The 23,607-nt window shown below is 40.3% G+C and overlaps 1 protein-coding gene across 7 annotated transcripts in view; it reads left to right on the top strand.

Annotated features, from left to right (window-relative positions):
• OSBPL3 (oxysterol binding protein like 3) overlaps window positions 1–23,607 on the top strand; it is a 178,810-nt gene that overhangs the window by 83,190 nt on the left and 72,013 nt on the right. For all 7 annotated transcript variants that reach the window (XM_079151143.1, XM_079151141.1, XM_079151142.1 and 4 more), the window contains 5 exons: window positions 622–866; window positions 18,090–18,206; window positions 18,366–18,419; window positions 19,344–19,457; window positions 23,081–23,248. In XM_079151143.1, coding sequence (XP_079007269.1) covers window positions 774–866; window positions 18,090–18,206; window positions 18,366–18,419; window positions 19,344–19,457; window positions 23,081–23,248 — 546 coding nt within the window. In that variant the 5' untranslated portion in view covers window positions 622–773. The remainder of the gene's footprint in view (window positions 1–621; window positions 867–18,089; window positions 18,207–18,365; window positions 18,420–19,343; window positions 19,458–23,080; window positions 23,249–23,607) is intronic.

Here is a 23,607-nt window from a genome sequence, read left to right as displayed (position 1 = left end):
CAGATTTATTCCCTCATTCATCATTTGATGTACATTTGGATCATTTCCACAGTTGGCTATTGTGAATATCATGGCCATGAGAAGAGGTCTACAAGTGTTCGTTTGTACACCTGTTTTTGGTTCTTTCGGAAATATGCCTAGATAGAATGGAATTGCTGGATTATATGATAATTCTATGTTTACGTTTTTGAGGAACTACCAAACTGTTTTTCACCATGGATATACTATTTAATGTTCCCAACAGCAATACCTAAGGGTTCCAGTTTCTCCACACCCTTTACAACACTAGTTTTTATCTTTCTTTTTAAAATGATAGTTCTCATAGTAAATGTGAAGTGATGTCTCGTTGTGGTTTTGGGATTCTTTATGGTACTGATTTTATATGTGTCTGGTCTCCAATTTCCATATTAATGTTCTTAAGCCTGTTGTCTTGCAGAACTACATGAAGAACCATCTGTACAAAATTTCTGATACGAGGAAGGTGTGAAACATCTTCCTTGATAGCCTGTAACTAAGCATCAGGGCTTTGAGAGATGTAGTATGAAGACACTCGTGTGGTTTATTAAAGATGACATCTGAGGTCTCTGACCTCCTCTCTAATTGCTTTTCTTTTGGTTTTAGGAATTTCCTCTGGGTCATCTAGAAATGCTTTTTAAGCATACCGGATAAGAGCTGCCCTATCTACCTGTGTGGGACCTCTGTCCACTCAACTCCTCTGCCTTCTGATGGCATTTTGATTGCATTGAGGCCAAGTGACTGACCAGCTGCTCACAATGAGTGATGAAAAGAACCTTGGTGTGTCCCAGAAATTGGTCTCACCTTCAAGGAGCACAAGTAGCTGCTCCTCCAAGCAGGGAAGTCGACAGGTAAAGTTTGACTCTTGCATATTTAAATTACCAGGAAGTTTGCAGGTTAAAATGTGTACATTTGCTTGGGAAATCCTATTCTCAGTTTAAGAGCATTTGTTTTCTTCTTCATTGTATGAGGACAGTAAATGCTACACAACTCTAATCATTAAGCTTGTGTGCCTACCAGGTGGGAAGAATGCTACTTGGCTCTTTGTGTTATTTTATTCAATCTTTGCAATTGCCCACCAGTATAAGTATTAATATTCCCATTTGCCCCATGAGGAAGCTGACTCAGACCAGGTTACTTGCCCAAGGACACACAACTAGTAAGGAGCACATGAGAACCCAAGGCTCTGTGGCCCCAGAGACCTACTTTACACCCTGCTAATGAAAATAAACAATCACTTTTCCAGTAATTATAATATCCACCCCACTTCCTTCCCCTCTCCAGACCTTTTATGACAGCTTGTAACCACAGACTGTCCATGAGTAACTCTACAACTCACCTGATTGATTTCTCTAGTGAGTTGAGGGAACCTATTCAACAGAAAAAAATGGTCCAAAGGAGTTAAGTAGGAGAAAGAACAAACTAAAACAAACGACTGAATAATTAACTCCAAAATAACTGTCAGGTTAATTCTTATGTTGTTTCTTGGTTTTCTTTCTAATAAATGTCTGTTGGCAAGGTTTGCTGGTTTTCGATCAATGGCAGTAAATACACATTAATCATGATGAGTCTTCCTCCTTCACATATGCAGAGAGAAGAGGCTGCCAAAATGCTGGATTTACAACCTGAGGGGTCTCTGAGCCTTTTCAGTACTCTGGCTCTGTTGGCATTGCTTTTGCTCCATGGGAAGTTCTGGCCTAACAATTCATCCAGTGTGCTCACTTCCAGATTTGAAAGCTACAGTTGAGCAGCCTCCCACCTCAGGCACATCCACACTTTTATGACACATCAGCATGGGTCTTTCCATTTGAACATTGCCTAGAACAGGGAGCTTGCCACCCATGAATCTGATTCTAGGCAAATTGGAGTTTGCCATGGGTCTCTCCAAGATCTCCTTGGAGAGGTTTAGAAGGGCATTTTATTAAATATGTCTTTGTTTTAAAAAGACTATAATTAGTCACTGGCTAATGCCTCATGGCTCCCTGGAGTTCTGTTTTCATGAAGCTAACTAGGCTTACCTGCTTTGCCAACTTTCCACAGGGGTTTTCTCTCCTGAGCCAAAATTCTGGTTGGGATTAGAGCAGGATGTGTGATTTCCTTTACCCACCCCATTCCCCTACTCCTAGTGCCATCTATTGTGTCCTTTGATAAAGGAGAGAATGTGATTCATTGAAGTAGCAGGTGCTGGTAAAGCCAGGGGAGTTGGAGCAGTTCCATGAGAGTCTCAGGTTTGATACTACAGAAATTTTTTCCAGTGTGTTGTTTGAAAGCGATTTGGTTTTCATAATTTTTTTTTTTTTTTTTTTTTTTTTTTTTTTTTTTTTTAGTTTTTATCAGAAGAGTGTGCTTAATGCCTCAACTTTTTTTCTGATTTTGAAGGTTTGGTCACTGATTCATCCGATGGTCACCTTTTATGTTTAAGATCTCCCACTTTAATAGGCACCTAATGTTGCTTTATAAATGTAAACACTTATATTTTGTCTGTGGCACAGAAGGCAGAGAATACAATGTTTATTTCCCCTGTAGTCTGAATTTAGGTGTAAAGCTCAGGTTTAATTTTCAGGAGCTATTTTCTTAGGCCATCTGTTATACCATCCTCTGTTAAAGAGGAGTGTTCTGGCCCAGGATAGACTAAGCTTTCCCCTACATGTGCACCTTGGCAGTCCATGTCCCTTTCACCTAGGCTGGCTGGAGACTCTGATTGTCCTTCAGCCTGTCACAGGGTACAGGGACCTCACAAGTTCTCACTGTCACTGAGCGAATGCATCCGGAGCTGGTGGTCTCTTGGTTGTTAAATATGGTGATGACACTGTGTTTTCAGCCACGTCAGTGGAAAGTACAAGTTAAATGTGTAGAAAGTTCAAGATTTCCATAGTAAGAAATTTAATTTGAGGAATGTCAAAATGTAGCTGAAGATTATATGTACAACTTCCTCCTTGCTTTTCAAGTTTAAAGTCATTTTCTGGGTGCTGTTTTCCTTTCGACAAAAGGGGAGTCATCTGATGTTGATTTTATTGGCTGTGGTTTGTGGTATTAGTTTTCTTATGTGCTTTGGAATTACTGTTAGAGCCTTATCTTATGTTTTATGTTTGTTTCCCATGAATTCTTTCTCTGCACTTACCCTGACCCATTTAGGGATTTGCTGTTACCTATGTCCTACCTCCAAGGACCCTGGTCCAGAGCCAAGTCAGGTGTGTAGCTAGGGTCTGTCTTCCATGGTGGTGATGGACTATCTGAGGTCCACATCAGGCCAGCAGTTAGCATGGCCCAGGTCTGGTTGAGAAACTGCCTCCTCCTACCTCATTGGGCAAGCAGAGTTTTAAAGCCCCTTTCACTGTGGTGTGGGGGCCTTCCTCTTCATGTCCTTTGAATTTTGGTGGTGAGCCTGACTCAGGTCTCAGCCTTTTCCTGGGGACATTTTTAGCCCTCTTGGTACACAGAAATAAGCTATTGAACACCTCTGTCTACCAGTATACATTTCTTTTCTTTTCTGATCCATGGAGATATTTAAACTTTTTTGCCATGGTCTTTTCCTTTCAGCTTTATAGAAATAAAATTGACAAAATTTTGTATATTTACAGTGTATACATGTTGTTTTGATATGTGAATATTTGTGAAATGACAACCATACTCAAGCTAATTAATGTATCCATCTCCTCACATAGTTTTGTGTATGTCTGAGGTAAGAACATGGAAGATCTCTCTCATAGCAAATTTCAAATACGGTTGATATCTATAGGAGTATTGATTCCAGAACCCCACAGATACCAAAATCTGAGGCTGCTCAAGTCCTTTGTATAAAATGGTGTAATATTTGCTTATAGTGTGAGCACATCCTCTTGTATACTTCAAATCATCTCTAATTACTTACAATATCTAGTGTAACGTACGTTCTGTATAAACAGATTCTATGCTGTGTTGTTTAGGGAATGATGACAAAAAAAATCTGTGCACGTTCAGACAATTTTTTTTTTCAAATATTTTCAGTCTGTGGTTGGTTGAAACCAGAGATGCACAGTCTGCAGGGATAAGTGCACACATCACAGTATTATTATCACTGGCACTGTGATGTACAGTAAATCTGCAAAATTTATTCTTGCTGCATAACTGGAACTTTGAACCTTTCAATCATCTCCCACTTCCCCAGCCACTGGTCCCTGGTAACATCACTACACCGTCTGTCTCTATAAGTTCAACTTGTTTGAATTCCACATGTAAGTGAGATCCTGCAGGATTTGTTTTTCTGTGCCTTACTTATTTCTCTTCAGATATTGTTCCCCAGGTTTATCCACGTTGTCACAAACAACAAGATTTCCTTCTTTTTTACTGTGTGTGTGTACAAATCACATTTTCTTTGAAGATATTTAATCTTGTTTTTTTATCACACAAACACTAAACATCCCTAGGTGCTTGTACTTTATGTATTTTGACTGTGTTTGGAGTGGGTGGCAGTAAGGAAGGTACACTAAATGCCCGAACTTAAAATGCCATCCTGAATGAAAGGTTTTGTCTTTTTGAGTAATTTTTACTTAAATTCTCACCCAGAACAGCCAGGTAATCATCAGGGTTAGCCAGACTTGCCCTTGTCCTTTTTTTTTTTTTTTCCCTTGGATTGAACTTGAACTGTCCTTCCTACCCCAGATCTTTTCATATATAATACAAAGATGCTGTGCATTTATCTGCTATCTGTATGTCTATGTTGAAGGAGCTTGCTTTTTTTATTTTTATTTTATTTTTTTTATTGTAAACAAATGGGATACATGTTGATTGTCTGTACATGGAGTAAAGGCATACCATTTGTGAAATCATAAATTTACATAGGGTAATGTTGTTTGATTCATTCTGTTATTTTTCCCTTCCCCCATCCCTCCCACCCCTCTTTTCCCTCTATACAGTCCTTCCTTCCTCCATTCTTGCCCCCTTCCCTAACCCTAACCCTAACACTAACCCCTCCCACCCCCCGTTATGTGTCATCATTCGAAGGAGCTTGCTTTTTGAAGGAGAAAAGGAACTAAATGAAAGTACCTAGGCTAGCACAGAGGAGACACTCAGTAGGCGTGGATTAAGTTAATGAATGAATCAGCATGCAGTTGCTAGGTAGAAAGATTACTATTCATGAAGCTCTGTAGATATATAAAGTGGGTTAAGGGATACCTAAGTGAGAAGAATTGCTATTTAAAAACCTATACAATATGAGTAACTGCAATTTCCTTTTGTCTCTTTCCCACTGCCCCCTTACATTTCCTTCCTAGAACTTTCAAAGTAACACATTTCAGAAGCCAAATGAGGCTAGATAAAGATGAACAGATAGGGTTGGTCTATATTGAAAGATTCCTAAGCCCTGGGCTTTATTTCTTCCACCATTATTTATTGAGAACCTATCATTAAAAGGCCCTGAGCAGGAAGATGTGACCTCACAAAGGACAGGGCAACTGCACAGATCTTTACAATTAAGAAATCAACTCTGATTTCAAAGACTGTGGGTTGTAAAGAGAGTACCATTCTTTTTATGTTTTGTTAGCATTTGGCATGAAGTCAGAAATTAGCAAGTAAATCCTGCCAAAATAGTTGACAGGTGCTTCACTCACCGTTTCAAAGGATTTGAAGGGTAGACATTACACTTCTCCATATAGTTCTGTAGTTCACTTTTGTCACCCTGCTTTCCCTGAGCTAATTGAAGGTTGCATCTGAGCTTTCCCAGGGTCATCTGATGCAAGTTTACTTATGCAGGCAATTAAATTATTCTGCACTCCCCAGAGTCCAGGCTCAGTGCCAGAATCCATAAGACAGGTAAGTCGAATGGGGGAGAATTGGGCAAGTTTTGAAAAGTGCATTAAAGCTATAATGTTCAGGTGTTTGTATTTTCAGCTGTCAGTATTGAAAGTGCTTAGTCTCATTTATTTCTTTTAGTTTGTCATGTCTTTAGGAATACTGAATTTTACCATCTTTCTTTTGTAAGTATGGATTGAATCAGCCCCACCGTACTGGTTCAGGAGAAGAGACCTTGCAGTGGTCCTCATTGTGTCACATTGTCATAAGATGGTGTCTGATTCATTGACTATTGCTGTAATAGAATTCCTGAAATCGGGAAATTTATTAAAAAGGAAGTTATTTTGGCTTTTGGTTCTGGAGGATGGGAAGCCTAAGAACATGGTGCTGACATCTGCTCATTTTCTCATGAGGATCTTGTGCTGCTTCAACTCATGGCAGAAAGCGAAGAGGGAACACAAGGGGCAGCCTTGCTTTGTAACAACCCACTTTAGGTGACTAATCCAGGGCCAAGAGGAGAGAACTCACTCCTGAAGCAAAGACATTAATCCCTCCTAATGACCTAATCACCTCTTAAAGGCCCTTCTCCCTACAGTGCTATAATGGTAATCAGATGTCAAACAAGAGCTTTAGGGGGACAAACCATGTTCACACCACAGCCGAAGGTCATAGAAGATGAAGACAGCAAGCATGACCTCTGAAGCCAGGCAAGCTGAATTCAATCTTGGGCTGTTTATAAGATGGTTTTCCTTGAGCAGATGACATACCCCTTCTGTGCTTTGGTTCCTTATAAGTTTGTGCAAATTGTTAGTTAGAACAGGGTCTGCATTTGGAAGTGCCATGGAAGTGCCTGCCAAACTGTTCACCCTCCATAGGGAGTCCTTAAGCAACCCTGCAGGTGACTGCTTCCCAGCTGCCTCCTCCAACTGTGAGGAGGGTGGTACCTGCAGAGGCAGACAGTTTGGCCTATGTCTAGGCTTCCCTGCAGGGTAGAGTCTACAAGGGACACTAAAAGGTAAAACCATCTGAAAGTATCTTTCCACCTCTTCAGATCCTTTCACACCATCCTTCAGAGTCTCAAAACAACCCAACAAGGGCTGCTTTATTTTCTATACCATGGAAAGAAAATTTTGCTCAGAGATATTAACTGATGTGTTCCAAGTGACATGTCCGATTAGTAGTTGGGAACCAAGCTACTATTGGAGGACACCGTTTTTTTTTTTTTCTTTTTTTTTTTTTAAGAGGTTAAAAAGCTTCTTCAGAAGCGAATTCAGGTTCTCTATGCCTTATATAAATTAGTAGTTAGACAAGACTCCATCAACCAGACCTCTTTGAATCCAGGGTCAAGAACAACATGAACCAGTGGAGCAACCTGCGGCTTCCTATTGCCTGGAGCTTTTTCTGGTGGACTCAACAGGAAAGAATTAACTGCATACTTCTGTCTTAGTTTTCCCATTTCTCATTTTATGGGCCTTTTACTCCTTACTGCCGACCTTTTCTCTATTCCTCTGATTGTGACATTGTACCCTGGAGGGAGGAAGGGTAAAGAAATGAGGCTCACTTCCCAATGTATTTCTACATGGAGTAAGTTTTATAAAGAAGTGCACACACACACACACTTGACATTGGAAGAGGTTAAAGCATCAGCTAAATTGACATATTTGAGTTGTCAGGGTGTCTTTGTTCTTCCCCAAGTCCACAAACAACAGAATCTCAGCTCCATTCCCACTTGAAAGAGCAGGAGACATGAATTCCTAAAACACTTCTGGAAGCTGCTGAACTGTCTGTACTATTCTGCAGTTCCAAAATAACAAGCTGCAAATATATTTGGGTGCATTTAAAAATATTACTTTGATTAAAAACTACATGAGGTGCCTCATGATGAACATACTTCATGCTTGGCAGTGACCATGGTGCAAGACACAGGAAGGAAGAATCCTGACCTAGATGTTTTGGTTGGCACTGTAGTGTGACTTAACAGCTGTGCAGCTACTGGAATGTTCTTGAGCAGCTATGGGCAAATGTGAACTGAGTTGACTCAACAGTTCTTTCCTGAGAAGGGGAAAGTCCATTGCAGTAATTTGATGATACTAAAATGCTAAAGAACCAGAAGTAACAGTGTAAGAAATAGGACAGAGGCCAAACACAAGATTCTTAGAAGAATCTGGCATCCCTTTAAGGCCTACACCCTCTCCTGGCCACTGAGTTCGACTGTTTCCCTCTGCACCTGTACACAAGCCCAGGTGAGTCACATTCCTGGCGTATCTCTTGCCCTGTGCAGTGAGCTGAAAGGTGTTCCACCAGAAGATCCACCCACATATTAATCCCCAGAACCTGTGAATCTTATTTTGAAAAAGGGCCTTTGCAAGTGTTGTTAACTTATGGATCTTGAGGGCATTCTGGATTATCTAGGTAGGCCCTAAATATATTGACAAGTCTTATAAGAAATATGCACAGTAGAAAATGAACACAGAGGAGAAGGTGGTGTGAAGATGTTGGAGGCAGAGGTCATCTGCAGTGCCAGCTACAGACTCGGGAATCCCACAGAATGCTAAGAGCCACCAGAAACTGCAAGAATCGAGGAACAGAGTCTCCCCAGATTCTGCAAAGGGAGCACAGTTCTCCAACACCTTGTTGTTAAGATTTTTGGCCTCCAGAACTATTAATAAACTGCTGTTGTCTTAAACCACCAAGTTTCTGGTCATTCTAATGGCCTTGGGAATTGGACACACTCTACTACTTACTTTGTGTCCGTTTTTCTGAGTCCTAGCTCAAACCCTAAAGGGGACGTAGCCTTGAGAATTGTACCCTTCTGCGCTCCAGCAGCAGCTTTGTTTCAGTCTTCCATTCAGCACTTACAAATTTCAACTCGTGATGTCTTTTTATTTTTAATGTTTACTAACTTCTTCAGCACTTGGGTTTACATCTTTCTGTCTCTAAGGCTGAGCTTTAGACCTTCAAATAGGGACTGTCCCCTTAAGGAGGCAAACTGGACTTTACTAGACCTAATGCTAAAACCATAAATCCTTCTTTGATTTATAAGGTTCTGCTAGATCTTGACTTTTCACTAGGTTCTCATTATGAGAACCAGTTATTTGCCGAGTTCTGTACAAACAAATCACTGGTGATTTGGAAGAAAGATAAGGAAGGGTTCATTGTACTGAACTTTCGCCACCTACACGTAATCATGTATGCATTATCATCCAGAATGTGTCTACTTTGATTGCAAAGTTCAGCTCTGGGAAAGTAGTTTTGAGCACACTGCAACAGAGAACACTTATCAGCTGGTCCACGAAGGGAGTGGGTTTTCTTGGTCCTGAGAGCCCTGATATTGGAGTATGAAAATGTTTTATCAGAATACAAAGTCTGTATTTGCTCCAGTGCTCAGACACCAAAGGGTAGGGCCCTACAATGTGCCACTAAAAGATTCTATTTTATTTTTAATAAAAGGCATTAAAGGTAAAATATTAAAACAGTGTTAGAAGATATAAAAAGCAAAAATATCCCCATCTTCTCACTCTGGCCCCAGTCCCATTCACACAGGTATTGGGATTGGTGAGTCCCTTTCTCCATGTGGCACATGCCTAGGTGTGGTGCATTGGTCCAGACTTTCCAGCACAGGCAGGTGCCCCTGTGGAAACAAGTTAGTCTTAGGGCTCCTGGAGCAGGTGGAAGGGCAGAGTTGGAGTCAGAAGCCTTGGAATTCTGGCTTTCAGAAACCCCTCACCTAATTCTGTGGTCCAAAGCAAATCATATTGCCTGGATTACTCATTTCTAAAATGAAAAAGCTGAATAGATGACTTATATATCTCTTTCAAACTCTGAGGTTCAAAACAAATATTCCATGACTCTGGAGGACAAAGCCAATCATCACAGTATACCTTGAAGTGAGAAACAATCCAGAAGAGCCCCTTGAGTCCCTTGGGTGGACAACATTTTCCTGTCATTGTCATCTTGTTGAGAGAGAGGTTTGTTCAACTGTGGAGAGAGTTGGGCTGGGTGGGGCTGACAAGGGTAGATGGCCCTGGAGGGATCCACTGAGTCCATGTACTTCGGAGGTGATCTGTCCAGAGTGCACGTTTGGCTGAGAGATTCTTTGTGTGGTCCAGGCCTTGACCATGGATGGGTATGGGTTCTACCACTTAATCATTAGTAATCTTGAGTGAAGTACTTTGGAACTTCAGTGTTCTCATCTGTAAAATGGGGATAATAATACTCTCATTGTAGAATCCTCACAGAGACACATAGAAAGTGTTCAATAAGTAGTAGTCATTCTTTTTAATACTATCATCACTCCCGTAATCACAACTGTAGAGACCCCACCACCACCCTGGTGGGCTATGTGGCCACCAGAAGGAGTGGCATTCACGGGTTGGAGGTCTCCACCTTTAGCAGAAGCTATCACTCTTCAGAGGACCCTGTGATGGAGCAAGTACATAGAAGAGGCTGTTCATAGCCTTAAGGGACTGGATACCATTAGGGGAATATTTAACGATTGAATAACCTCCAGATATATCTGAGGAACCTAAAAAAGTACCAATGTAATTACAGTCATAAATGCTGAGTGAGTCATCGACAGGGTAGAAGTAGTCATTATAAGTGTGATAAAATTTTTAAATTAATATTATTTTAATTATAAAACCATCTATGGTCAAGGCAGTTGCAATAAGCATTTTTTCTTTTATTTGGAAACCCAAGATGGGAATGACCTCAGGTGGAACTCTGTGAAAGCTGACAACTCATGTTCCCCCTGCCCCATTGTCATTATCCTTGACAATGATATTTGGCAATGATTCCTTCTCCCTCTCACATGCTTTCTCAAGACTTTTCCCAAAGACTGAGTGCATATTCTCCCATTACATAAGTAACTAAGGCACCAGTGTTTGTGGTGTGTGACTGATCAAGGAAGAACACTGGAAATACTTTGGGACCTGGGTCATCTGGATATTTGCTTCCCCTGCCCTGGTGTGAGGATTGGGAGCCACATCTCTGTGCATGAGGGAGAGGAAGGACAGTAACTCTTGGCACATGGTGGCCACAGGGCCTTCAGAATCTGAGCAGGCTCTTCACTGCTCAGTGTCCTCTCTTCTTGGATCTTCTCACTTAGATCCTAAAGTCAGAGATTGTACCCAAGGTTACTACACTGAAGCTAATGCTGCTGTTTGATATGTTAGGAGTTTATGGAAGAATATTTTAAATGAATCTCACAGGTCACTTATTCTGACCTACCTTCCAATTTTGAAATCCCCCTGTGTGCCTCTGCAAGGTGGCCATCAGCATCAATAGAACACTCCAGTAATTAGAGAATTTGTTCTTTCAGAGAGCAGCCATGTCCTTTTTGCTATTTTTCACTTCATTGATTACTAGATAATCAGACAGTTTGTCCCTTATGCAGAGCTGGAATTCTACCTATGATCCTGATTTTGTCCTTGGAGTCTAAGTCAAATTCCAATTCTTCAGGATAGACTGGTCTTCTGGAATGTGTTTACGCTCAGCGGATTCAGGAGCAGATGCAGAATCTCAGCATCCCTCCCCAACACCTCTGAATGGAGATGTGCATGTGATGTCCAGGTGATTTGGATGCACAAATTGCAGCTTGAGAAGCACTCAAGTTCATCTCATACACTACTCCTCCCCACAAGAGTTTTTTTTCCTTCTTCTTTTAAATTGCTTATACTATCAGGCCTGCTGCTGGTCAAAACATCTTAGTTGAGAAAAAAGCATTTAATAGGCAACACCATCATCTCTCAGTGATTGAAATCTAAGAACAGACTTGGTCTGACATTAGAGTTCTGTTAATTGATAATTTATTGACAAGTATCTCCATGTGCCAATTGTATAATCACAAAAGGGAATATTTATGATCTTTAACCTTTCTTGATAGGCTTTACAAGATCACAAATGCCTTTGAAATCATTCAAAACAGATTATGCTCCATGTGATTTAATGCTGAGTATAGCCTTGTGATTTAAAAAAAAAACCTAACAGATCAAGCAATTAGAACAACCCACTCTCTAGTCATGCCAGATAGAGACAGCCACAAACTTCCCTCCCAACAGTTTCCAGCTGCAGAAGAATGAAATTTTAAATCGCTTTCTATTTCTGACATCACTGCAAGGGCAGCAACTGAAAATTCAGCATTTGAAAGGTGCCTAGGAGCTGCACACTGTGCAAACAGCTGTGCTGGAGGGAAGTGCTTTCAATTCGTGCACTCAGCAATATGGAAATGAACTTGGCCAGCTCGTGAGTATGAATAAATACTTAGCTGCCTTCCCAACCACAAAGCAGCTTTCTATCTTTGGCACTTTTTAGACATTCAGTAAAACAGACTGAATTTAATGCCAGATGACAGGGCCAAGCAAAAACCTTAAAGCCGCTTCCCCCATCCCCCGTCATATTTCTCTCTCCCATCTGATATTCATGATGACCTTTCAGCCTGACTCCCACATCATAGGACGTCGGCCCAGCTGTCTTGGGCTGTCAGCAAGGCCTTGATGTCTAAGGTGGCCCGTGCCCACTCTTCATGGTGTTTCAGGATTTTCAACTCAAGGTGCATCTCCTACTCCCAGACCACCAGGTTTGTGGAGGACAACAGGAGCTGCTCACCTGTTAGCAAGAGATACCTGCATCTCTTTTTTTTTATTTTTTATTTTTTCTGTCCTGAGGTTCAGCTCATTTAATGCCTTATTAAAATCTGACACCCTGTCGGGCACTTTTTATTCCCCCCATCCTCAGACCCATTCAGTAAATATTTATCGTATGCGGGTTCATATTTTCCAGGTAATAAGAGTATAATGAATAAAGACAGATGATAATGAATAATGCATGGGACCCACATTCTCAGGGAGGCAGACAGTGCAAGCAGGTTTGTGTTAATGCTGACCATCATCAGGAATGAGGGCATTTCTCCTGGGAGGAGGAGGTTTGAGGCTAAATAAGAATTCACTGGACTGAGATAGAGTTGGGGCAGGCTTTGCAGATATTAAAGAGTGAATGAGGGAAGACTTGGCAGTGTTTGAATATATGGGCTAGCTTCCTGCCCCTTTGTGGTAGGACCACAGGACAGGAGACATGGGAGCTCTGAGCAGGATCCCAGACCTTATTTGCCTCTCCCCACAGGGCACTGCTTCTTAACTCCTATCAGTGGTTTGAGGGTCTTGGCCACTTCCTGGATTACCCCACTACTATCCCCCTGCTGCATGGGATTCACTCCTTGTTCGTCATCAGAACATACATACTCAAAACCACAGTAAAGATGCAGCATGCTAGAATATATAGTAGAGTGATTAAAAATGTAGTCTCTGCAGTCAGGTGGCTAAAATACTTGGTAGATTTTTTGCATTGGAGAGGTCATCTAATTCTTTTCCTTAGTTTCCACATTCAAAAAATAAGAATACTAGTAAATCTAACCTTGAAGGATTATTCAGGGATTAAGCATGATAATCCAAGCATGGCATTAACACACTGTCTGACATAATATATACTTAACATTCAGCCATTGTACTTGCTTCACTAATTCTTTCAATATATTTATTAATAGCTACTATGCAGTATTTTAGGAAGTAAACAAGACAAATTTTCCTGCTTTCATCGAGCTAGAAAGTTTTCTCTAATCATTTTATCTTATTATTGTTTATGTATTATTTCAAACAACCCCCCTGGATAGTATTTCCTGAGGTACTATTTTGTGTTTTAAAAAGCATGCTATACAGAATTGAGGATACTGCTTTATACCTCCTTGTAAGTTAACTACCTAGTGCCATTTACTTTGTTTGAGAATTGAATTTATTTTCTTGGTTGAAGACAAGAAAAAGTAATAAACTGGGATAATTCTTCAAGTTCCTTTAACATATAGAAGACTTTTCTGAGATTCTAAGCAAATTGAAAAGATGGTCCCTCTGATAATTTAAAAAGAAAAGACCAAAGCACTGGGGATACAAATGAAAAAAAAAAAAAAAAAAAAGATTATGAGTTAATTAAATGCTAAATTACCTGGTAATGGACAATAGTACTACTGTTATTTACAGGAATACATGACTAATGTGGTTTGGAGAATTTAGAAATTTAATTGAAGAAGGTGGAAACAGAGCTAAAATCTTGAAGAATTTACTTGGGTAGAAAAGATCTCTTGATCAGAGACTGAGACAATATAAGCCAGTTACAGGTGTGAAGATAAAGATAAACACCATGTCACATGCATTTTCATGTTGCACAAAGGATAGGCGGCAATGGAGCCTGCAAATAAATGGTTGTGGATTTTAGAAGTGGGAAATCAATTGATGAGAGCCTGAATCAGGGTTGGACCTGGGAATAGAGAAGAAGGGACAGAAATAACAATTTGCTCTGTGCTTCCTGGCTACCATGAACTGATCAGTTTTCCTCTGCCATGTCCTTCTGCCCTGATGTTCTGCCTCCCTTTGGGCCACAGCTACCCAGTCAGCCGACCATGCACTGAACTTCGGAACCCCACGATGCTCTTATTGGCCCAAATCAAGTGGAAGTCAGAGACAAGGAGGGCCACTAATGTAGTCAGCAGAACAGAGAAGTGAGGGATGTTCTCAAGGAGAAAATGGAAGATACCTAGCATAGCATCTGTGTGCTTTCATTCTCATGCACCCCTGGATTCATGCACCAAAGGATCAGTGGTCATCAAAGACCTTGTCCTGGGCATTTACAGTTTTTTTCTAGTGTATTTCTCTTCCTCTAATAATGTATAACTTATTTATTTTTTAAAAAAGAAAATATGCAATATGAAGATGGAACCGACAGGACTTGGTTATAAGACGATATTAAAATCCTTTCAGTTTTCAAAGTGATTTCATCTACACCGTGTCCTGGCCTGGTATTCTTTCCCCCAATAGCACACAGAATTGGTGCCAGTTTCTCAGCATTTCTTAATCCCATCATCCCCTTAATCATTGTCCTCTTATTATGAGCATGTCAGTGACCACTTTGCTCTCCTCAAATGAAATTCACTACTGATTGATTTACACACACGTTTTTAAAAACTATCAACATCATGATTTTCTGTAATATAAGGAAAATTCAAAGAATGTGGTTAATATTAAAATGTATTTTCCATATGTAGAAACCTGGACATGTTCGTGCCAGAAAACATAATGAAGTGATCAGATATTCTCATGTGTGAATGCAGACAATACAGGTGTGTGTGTTAATAATTTATATGGCACAGCCTTCAGTGATGTGGTTGGCTAAGTGGTGGGTGATGCTTGGCAAGGTTCTTAAAAAAAAAAGCCAAAAAATTAAAACAAAGTATGTACGTACTCTTCCCTTAGTTATTCAGAACTTGCATTCCTGAGAATTTGGAGTGCATAAAAACCCTGCAAGAATACATTGGTATATGTGTGAAGCAGTTCACTTCTATGCTCAAGTGATTTGAAGCTGACTTTCACATACAGAATGTGTGAGAGTACTTTGGAAAGGCAGATGGGGGACAACTTTTTCATTGTGCGAGACTGAGGCATGGTGGGATGTCTTACTTTGTCTCCTGGCTCACAGACATTAGATGCCAGACATTTCCCCAACACTGTGACAGCCACAAGTGACTCCAGGATTCCACAGACCCAGGGGAGCAGCCCCAGCCCACTGAGAACCAGTGGGGGACTGGAGGCTGGCTCTCAGGTGTGAGCCACCAATTCAAGAATGGTGACACATAAGCCAGCAGAGGGTAGGGGGGGTGGGAGGATTTGGATGTGGAGCCCAGGAAAAGAGTTGGCTGCAGCACTTTCTCTCTTTCCCAGCCAAGGGGAGCCTTCACTTTCTTAAATACTGCAAATTTGGCTTTTCCAACCTGGCAGCAGTTTCAAGTTCTGCGCCCAGGTGGAAGATGAAATGAGAAAAAAAAAGATGACATTTTGTAGGGGGAAAAAAATGAAGCAAACCTTTTTTTGACTTATTTATGTTGAAGGCCACCAAACTTGCCCTAATTTCCTGCTCTCCGTATTGGCTTACCAGGAGGAATGTACTGTGTCTCAAGAATTCAGGGGCACTCTAATTCTCACGTGAATCTTTGAAACTGTTTTGAAATTTAATTCTTGTTTTCCTTTAAACTACAGGTGTGATTTCATCTCCCCCCCCTTTGTGAAGTATGCAGTGACAGCTAATCCCCTTGGCATTTGCACTATGCCCAATGGGAGGCATTGAGCAGATGTGCATGATTGCTTAGTATTAGCACTCAGCAGGCTGCCTTCTGCTCAGCAGCCTTCAGACAAATCCAAAGGGCTTGATCCACTTAGAGTACTTTACAGAGGATTTGGAGCCTTCAATTTATATTTAATAACAACGCCTCTTTCACAAATGCGGGAATGTTGTATCTAATTTGTAAATAGTCATTTGGCCCATGGATAGTGTGCACACTTCAAGTTCATGCCAAATTATAACATTCCAAGTACATGAATCTATTGGCATCCTTATTCTAGGACCAAGATTATTGACTTGCCTTCAGATCCCTTCTATTCATAGGATAGCAGGTTAGAATGAGGAAATCAGAAGTAAACTAGACCTTTTATACTCTCAAGGAGCCTTTTGTACTGAAGGAATGATAAACTTCATATATATTATCATAAGTGAGTAGAGAGCCATTGGAAAGGAAGATGGCACTTTGATGGAGTCTCTTATCAACTCTAGAGAAGGTAGAATTTTTTAATTTAGGAATCTTAAATATTCGTTAACATTTAGGCAAAACACTTTAATTTTGAGCAGTGACTTTCTGAGCTAAAATATATGCAAGCAGAAATTTTTGTGGTTTTATGTGGTAAGGTGGCTTCCCATCACTTAATGATATGCTGTCTCCAGTTATTGTCTGGATATAATTAAGTGACTTTGAATAACTGGTACTAATTGCTATAAAGAAATCTCATTCAATGTCGCTACCTTTCTGGAAAAAAAAAAATTCTCTAAATTGAAAGCTGAATTGTTTTTTCTTTTTTGCATCAAAGAAATTCCTTTCATAGCTCCCGATTCTTGGAGACCTCGCTGGCATCTCAAACTCTGGAATGTACCTTTAGCTCCATTCATATAGAAAGGCACTTAGGTCTGTCGGGATCATTAGAGAAAGAGCTCAGTTGCTAATGTAGGAAAGAATTCTTGTTACAGAGCAAGTATTGGACTTGAGGGCAACTGTGAAAATGAGCCACTGAGGACTTCTGTGTCCATGCCCGCTCTGTTAGACCATCTGTGTCCAGGGACCTGAACCTAACTGCCTTTGCTCCCTGGTGCAGGTCCAGGCTTACTGTCTCTCTCCAGGCGCCTCTGGCCTCTGCCTGGAGGCTGGAGCTTGGACTCAGAGCTAGGTAGTCAATGTGAAATCTTGGCCAGGTGGGACAGGACTTGTAACTGATCTAGGTGGTAGTTACTGAACGTATGTGTGTGTAAATTCATCAAACTATACTCTTAAGATGTGTGTATTTCATGTACACTATATCCCAATAAAAAGCATAAATAATAACTGTAAAAATCAACTATCTCAGTGACTGTGTTATTACTGATTTTGGTTTTTTTAAGACTTCTTAGTGTTTTTTAAAATTAAAATTTGTTTTCAATTAGTTGAAATAACCTAAATAACCAATAGTGGAAGGTTAATTGCAACAACTGTTTGTACCTCTTCAACTATAAATGACTCAAAAAAAGGTAAGTTTTGAAACAAAAGAAAAAGAAAAAATTTATTTCTGGAAAAATAGGGTGTAAATACTTGTTGCCAAACCATCTGTTTGATGCTTCTATATTTCTGTTACTTAAATATTCAAATTTGAAGACAATTAATTATCAACTAAATCATTAATTTCAGTCAAATTATCATGCTTACTAACTTGAATCCATCTTATACTTTTTGGCCATTTCATAAGCCAACCCTAACAGATACACACACACACACACACACACACACACACCCCTCCTACCCTGATGCCTGTAGCTTCTGGTTAACATGTAGACCGGAATCTAGTGAGTGAACAGTAATTGTGTGCTGATGTCAAGATGAACAAAAATAGAACTTGCAGTAAAATCTTTCCCTTTAGCTGTGGTTGTCAAGGTTCAAACACAAAAAAAGAGAAACATTCCCTTTTAAAAGAGGACTTTAAAAATATTGAATTCAATACCACTGAATGATAGCATTAAATCTTTACAGTCCAGGGACTGTATAGAAATTAAGTTTGAATTTTTTCTTCCCAACAAACACAGCCAGGCTCATCTTTGATGGATTTTCTGATTGTATGAAATGCTTCTTTGTGTTACTATTTTTTTTTTTTTAAGATAGATATTTAGTATGGACTCTTTTGTTGGAACAGGACAGCTGGGAAGTGGTGGAAGGACTGAGGGGGGAGATGAATTACACCCAGGAGCCACAAGTTCAGAAAGGATTTTTGCTGAAAAAGAGGAAATGGCCCTTAAAAGGCTGGCACAAGGTAGGACATTGGCCCCATCCTCTCCTTTGTATGTACCCACACTACCCCACTGAGCACCCAGTTCTGGGTACTTAAACATTTGATTTGAAGTTGAAATTTGAGACCAAGAGAGGCATGCTTCAGTGAAACATCTCAATAAATTGCACTTTCTTCCTCCAGAGATTTTTCTACCTGGACAAAGGAATCTTGAAATATGCCAAGAGCCAAACCGATGTAAGTCTTCTCATTGGTTCAGCATGCCACTGAAGAATTCTGCAGGGGCATTCATTGTCATCTCAGGAGTGAGAATGTGTACCGATGAGGATCACAGTGTCCTGATCTGGAAACCAGAGGGCAGTAGTTTCTCCAGGAGGAATAGAGGTGCCAGATCCCGGCTGTCTTAGCTCTGAGTTCTAGGTGGGCTCAGTTCCCCTGCTAAGTGGAGGTCAGGGACTCCTCCAACACCCTGCCAGGTCTCCATGGATCTGTTCTGATCTTAGGGCTATTCTGAAGGGTTTTCCAAATGGGAAAGGACATCCTACGACTAATAATGAAACCCAGCACAATTGGCATTCCCACTGTTACAGTAACTGAAGGTCCTGGCAGAAAAGGCCCTGGCCAACAAGACGTTCCTCTTGAAAGTAACACTAGGCGGTCAGCACATGAGGGCTCTAAATGGCCAATTGATCTGCCCCTGTAGGGTTCTTTTCTCTGCCATTCCTCTGATCCCAGCCTCCCTTAGCCTCCTGTCCATCCTCTTCCTTTTAAGTCCCTTCTAAATGAATGTGGACACCAGACATTAATTCAGCTGAAGCCAGTGCAGTAAACAGGTTCATTCCTTGTCATGGGAGTCAAGCCATGGGGTTCGCGTTCTTGTTTCCTCACATACTGGCTATGTAAGCTACTTGTTACCTGACCTCTCTGCACCTCAGTCTTCTCCTCTCTGTAACATGGAGGGTGCTTCCTACCTCACAGAGTGCAGAAGACAGCATGTGCTCAGTGACAAATACAGTGTTGGCTCTCATGGGTGCTCCATCACTGGTAGTGTTTGTGCTAGTTAGTAGAAGTGGAAGGTGAGGGGAAAGGAGGAGAGAGTGGGGAATGTTACTATTACTTATAACACCATGATTCTCAAGTGACTCTTTTCATGGTCTGCAGATAGAGAGGGAGAAGCTGCATGGATGCATTGACGTGGGGCTCTCGGTGATGTCTGTAAAGAAGTCATCCAAGTGCATCGATCTTGACACAGAGGAGCACATCTACCATCTGAAGGTGAAGCTGCTTTCCAGGTGTTTTATTCCACTGTGCAGAGTCCTTTTGGGTTTTTTGTCCTTTTTTTTTTTTTTTGACACAGGGTCTTACTGTGTTGCTTAGGCTACCTTGAACTTCTGGACTTAAGTGATCTTCCTGCCTCAGTCTCCTAAGTAACTGGACCCACAGGTGTGCACCACTGCACCCAGCAAGGTTGTGCAGAGTCCCTTTATACTGAGGAGGGATTGTCAGTCATTCTACAGTTAGTGATGCCTTTGGATATTCAGCCAACATTTGGATATTCATCACCAAAGTGTTCCTAATGGACACTATTGATATTAGGATGGGACAGTTCTCCATTGTGCAAAATTTTAACACTGCTTGTAGGGTTAGCATTCTTCTTATCTTATCCTTCAAATACCACCCTTCCCCCCCCCCCCCCCCCCAGTAACTGTGCAGTAATCAATAACAAAAAATCATGTTTCCAAATCACCTCTCCATCTGCAGCACCATCCTGAATAAAGAACCATTTGCCGTAGGTTAAAATATGTTGCCCAAAATATAATATTTAACCTGTGGAGCCCTATCTTACAACTTCAGCTAATTTTATAGGAACCCCTTTAAAATTCTCATGCTATAGTGAAATGTCAGACATGTTTTAAAGGGTGAGTCTCAAAGCTTTTTACCTTCTTTTCTCTCCCCTACAAGTGGTATAGATAGTTAAAGCATGAAGAATGAGATCCAGAACTGGTTAGATCCTGACATGGCTGCTTACTAGCTGTTAAAGTTTGGCCAATTAATCTCTGAAAGTCTCAGTTTTCTTACCTGAAAAAAAAGAAAAGAAAAGAAAAGGTGTTATGTGCTCATCTTCTAGGGCTCTTTTTTTTTTTTTTTTTTTTTTTTTGTGGTGCTGGGGATTGAACCCAGGGCCTTGTGCTTGCGAGGCAGGGGCTCTACTAGGGCTACGTATTAAAAACCTGGCATAATGTCTGGCCCACAGTAAGCTCAACAAGTTTAGTTACTATTTTTGATAATAAGGTGGAAACAGTATTAGAAGTTGAAAAAATACTAAAACCTTTCTTACTTGGCCAAATTACTTGGGATTTGGGGGAATAGGAGCTGAAGATTAGGGAAATAAGAGTACAAGATCGTGAACTCCAGGTGCTCATGTGTCCCTGTCCTCTCCAGCATGTGCACGATGAGCAACATGGGCCTAACACATGCATGTGGTTGATTGACTGGGTGAGACCGTCCAGTGTGCACCCTGTCCCCTAGCCTCACCCTGAACCTCTGGGTTAGCTCACAGTAAAGCAGAGTTTCTCAATGTCAGCACTGTTGACTTTGTGGGCTGGATGAATCTTTATTGTGGGGCTGTCCTGGGCATCGCAGGATGTTTAGCAGCATCCTCGCCACTTGTTTAACCCACTAGCTGCTGATGGCACCCTTCTCAATGTGACAACCAAAAATATCTCCCAATAGTCCCATGTGTCCCCTGGGGATAAAATTACCCCTGCTTACAAATAATTAATGTGAAGTAATGGGGGGAATGACCTAGAATTTGGGGGGGAAGTATAGGATAAATATTAACCCCAAACCTACCCCAAACCCCATTTAGTGGTCAAGCTCTACTAGAACAGTTTAGTTTATTTTTCCTTGTATTCCAGTTACTCTTTGTTCTGTGTTTTGACATTGTCAGGAAATATTAGGTTCTTGTTTATTTACTTTTCTAGTTAATAGAATAGAAATAATTATTAATTCCTCATTTTTAAGAGTTCAAATGTCTTAAGATACAATTGAATACTAATATGATAAAACTAAATTTCATAGTTCTCTGCATGACTCACTTTTTGTTCTGCCTGGTTTCTTGTTCTTTCTTCTGAACATCAGCTGTGGGGGTGAGTGTTGGTTAGTGTAGTTATCTGAGGGTTCTAGTTAATAGCTTCAAAGTCAGGCCCTCTAGTCCCACCCTCTCATTTTATAGGCCAGGGGTCTGGGCAGCAGAGAGATTACAGGACTGTCCTCCCATAGTCCTCGAACTACTGGAGGGACTGGAACAGAACCGTGGTCAGCTTTTTAATACAGTGCTTTCAGTGCTTTTATTCTTCTCTCTTGTTTAATCAAAGATGAGTCACAATGACCACTCTGAGCATTGATTTTTAAGGGCCTCTGAGAGTACATCAGTGCAAGGATGACAAAAGATTCTCATAAAACTTCTCTTAACCACATCTGGGAAATGAAATGCACTTCAGGAACATAAGCTAGAGGAGACACATAGCTGGGCGTCTGTGTGTGTTGCTTCCTTCTGAAAAGGACACACGGAGCCTTGGGTCCTGCAGGTGCTGCTCCTCATCCACACGGAAGCCGACCTGACAGTTTCTTGATGGATGGTGGCTCTGATGTCTATTTGCATACCTTATTCTCAGCTGTAGCATTAGGAAAGACTTTCACAGGATTGACTAGATTTTTAATCTTAGTTAACCTATCAGGCATCCCTTTGGGTTATTTTAATTTGCAGCTTCACAAGTATCTGTGTCCTAATATGTAGGTATTTATAATTTTTCACCTTGAAAATATTAATATACTCTCTCACGCACAAATATTTTCAAGAAATATCTATGGTACATAGGTGTTTGCTCTATTCTTTCTAGCATTTTTATGAACATTCAAAATGTTTTCTAGTAAAAATGATGAATTATATTCTTCACAGGAATTAAAAAAGTTGATAGTCACTCATCTAGGGAGAGAATGACTGAATGTGTGTATAATGATGGTTATGCTTTATAACACTTTATCAGATAGTTTTCTTTATCTGAATGGGAAAAAATATTCTTTTAAGGAACCTTCACATTCATTAACATAACCTTCTCAGCAGTACCTCCTTTGTCAAAGTAGAAGAACAAGGTTAAATATTTTAGAAAGAATTTACTAATTCATTCCAGTTCAGAGAAGATCAATCTGAAAAGTCTGAATTATAAAAGAGTTTAGAAAGACATATGATGCCAATAATATTCAGAGAGGATAGGAGAATCTGGGACTAAAGAATTAGAACTTCTATAAGAGACAAATAAAAATTTCAGTTTATTTGTTGTTTAATATAACTAGTACTGTTTAGTTCCTTTAAAATAGCATAACAAATCTGGCATAGTGGCACACCTCTAATCCCAGTGACTTGGGAGGCTGAGGCAGGAGGATTGTAAGTTTGAAGCTAGACCCTGTCTCAAAAAAAAAAAAAAAAAAAAAAATATATATATATATATATAAAAAGGACTGGGGATGTAGCTCAGTGGTAGAGAACCCTGGGTTTAATCTCTAGTGCTTAAAAAAATACATATATATGAACTATATATAATTTATATGAAATATATGTAAAAATATAAAAAATACATACATATACATGTGTGTATGTATAACAACAATTGGACCCTCTCCAAGAAAACCTAAATATAGTCTTTATGAGGACAAGTTTTACTATTTCCTCCTCCAACTTCTTCCCATGAACCCCAACAAATATAAAGTCAATAGAGGCTATTTCTACATGTACCCAATTAAAAAGAGCATGTGATCAGTGACTTCAGTTCGATGAATAATTTTTCCCTTTATCAAGTAACTATCTGGTTTCTTCCTTTCAATTAAACTCATTCTAGGTGAAGTCAGAAGAAGTCTTTGATGAGTGGGTATCCAAACTCCGTCACCACAGAATGTATCGCCAGAATGAAATTGCCATGTTTCCACGTGAAGTTAATCACTTTTTCCCAGGGTCAACCGTCACAGATTCTGCACCTGGGACATTTGATTCCATTTCTAGTAGAAAGGTAATAAGTGTTTTGACAATAATAAACACGAAAGGGGGTCAGCTTTGAAGAGGAAAGCCCATCTCTAAGAGCTGAGTCTCAGGAAGAGTTTGAGGGCAAGAACAGGAAAGTTTGGCTGGTACTTATTCATTCTCTTTGCCCAATGAGTCAGAATCTGGATGAGATGAGTATCTGTTAAAGGTGGGAGAGTATGTAAGGAGAATTCAATACCCTAGAACACTATAGCATTCTTTTGACCAGTTTGACCTTGGCTTTCTTACTGGTTGTAAAATGTAGTAGTTACATGTACAGTCACATAGAATTGCAGAATATTTTTAAACATTTGTATTATTACTTTGGTATTATGATTTGACAAAAGA

The sequence above is a fragment of the Sciurus vulgaris genome (genome assembly GCF_902686455.1).
Source record: "Sciurus vulgaris genome assembly, chromosome: 8".
Taxonomy (NCBI): Eukaryota; Metazoa; Chordata; class Mammalia; order Rodentia; family Sciuridae; genus Sciurus; species Sciurus vulgaris.
This window is presented reverse-complemented; position numbering and strand designations above follow the sequence as displayed.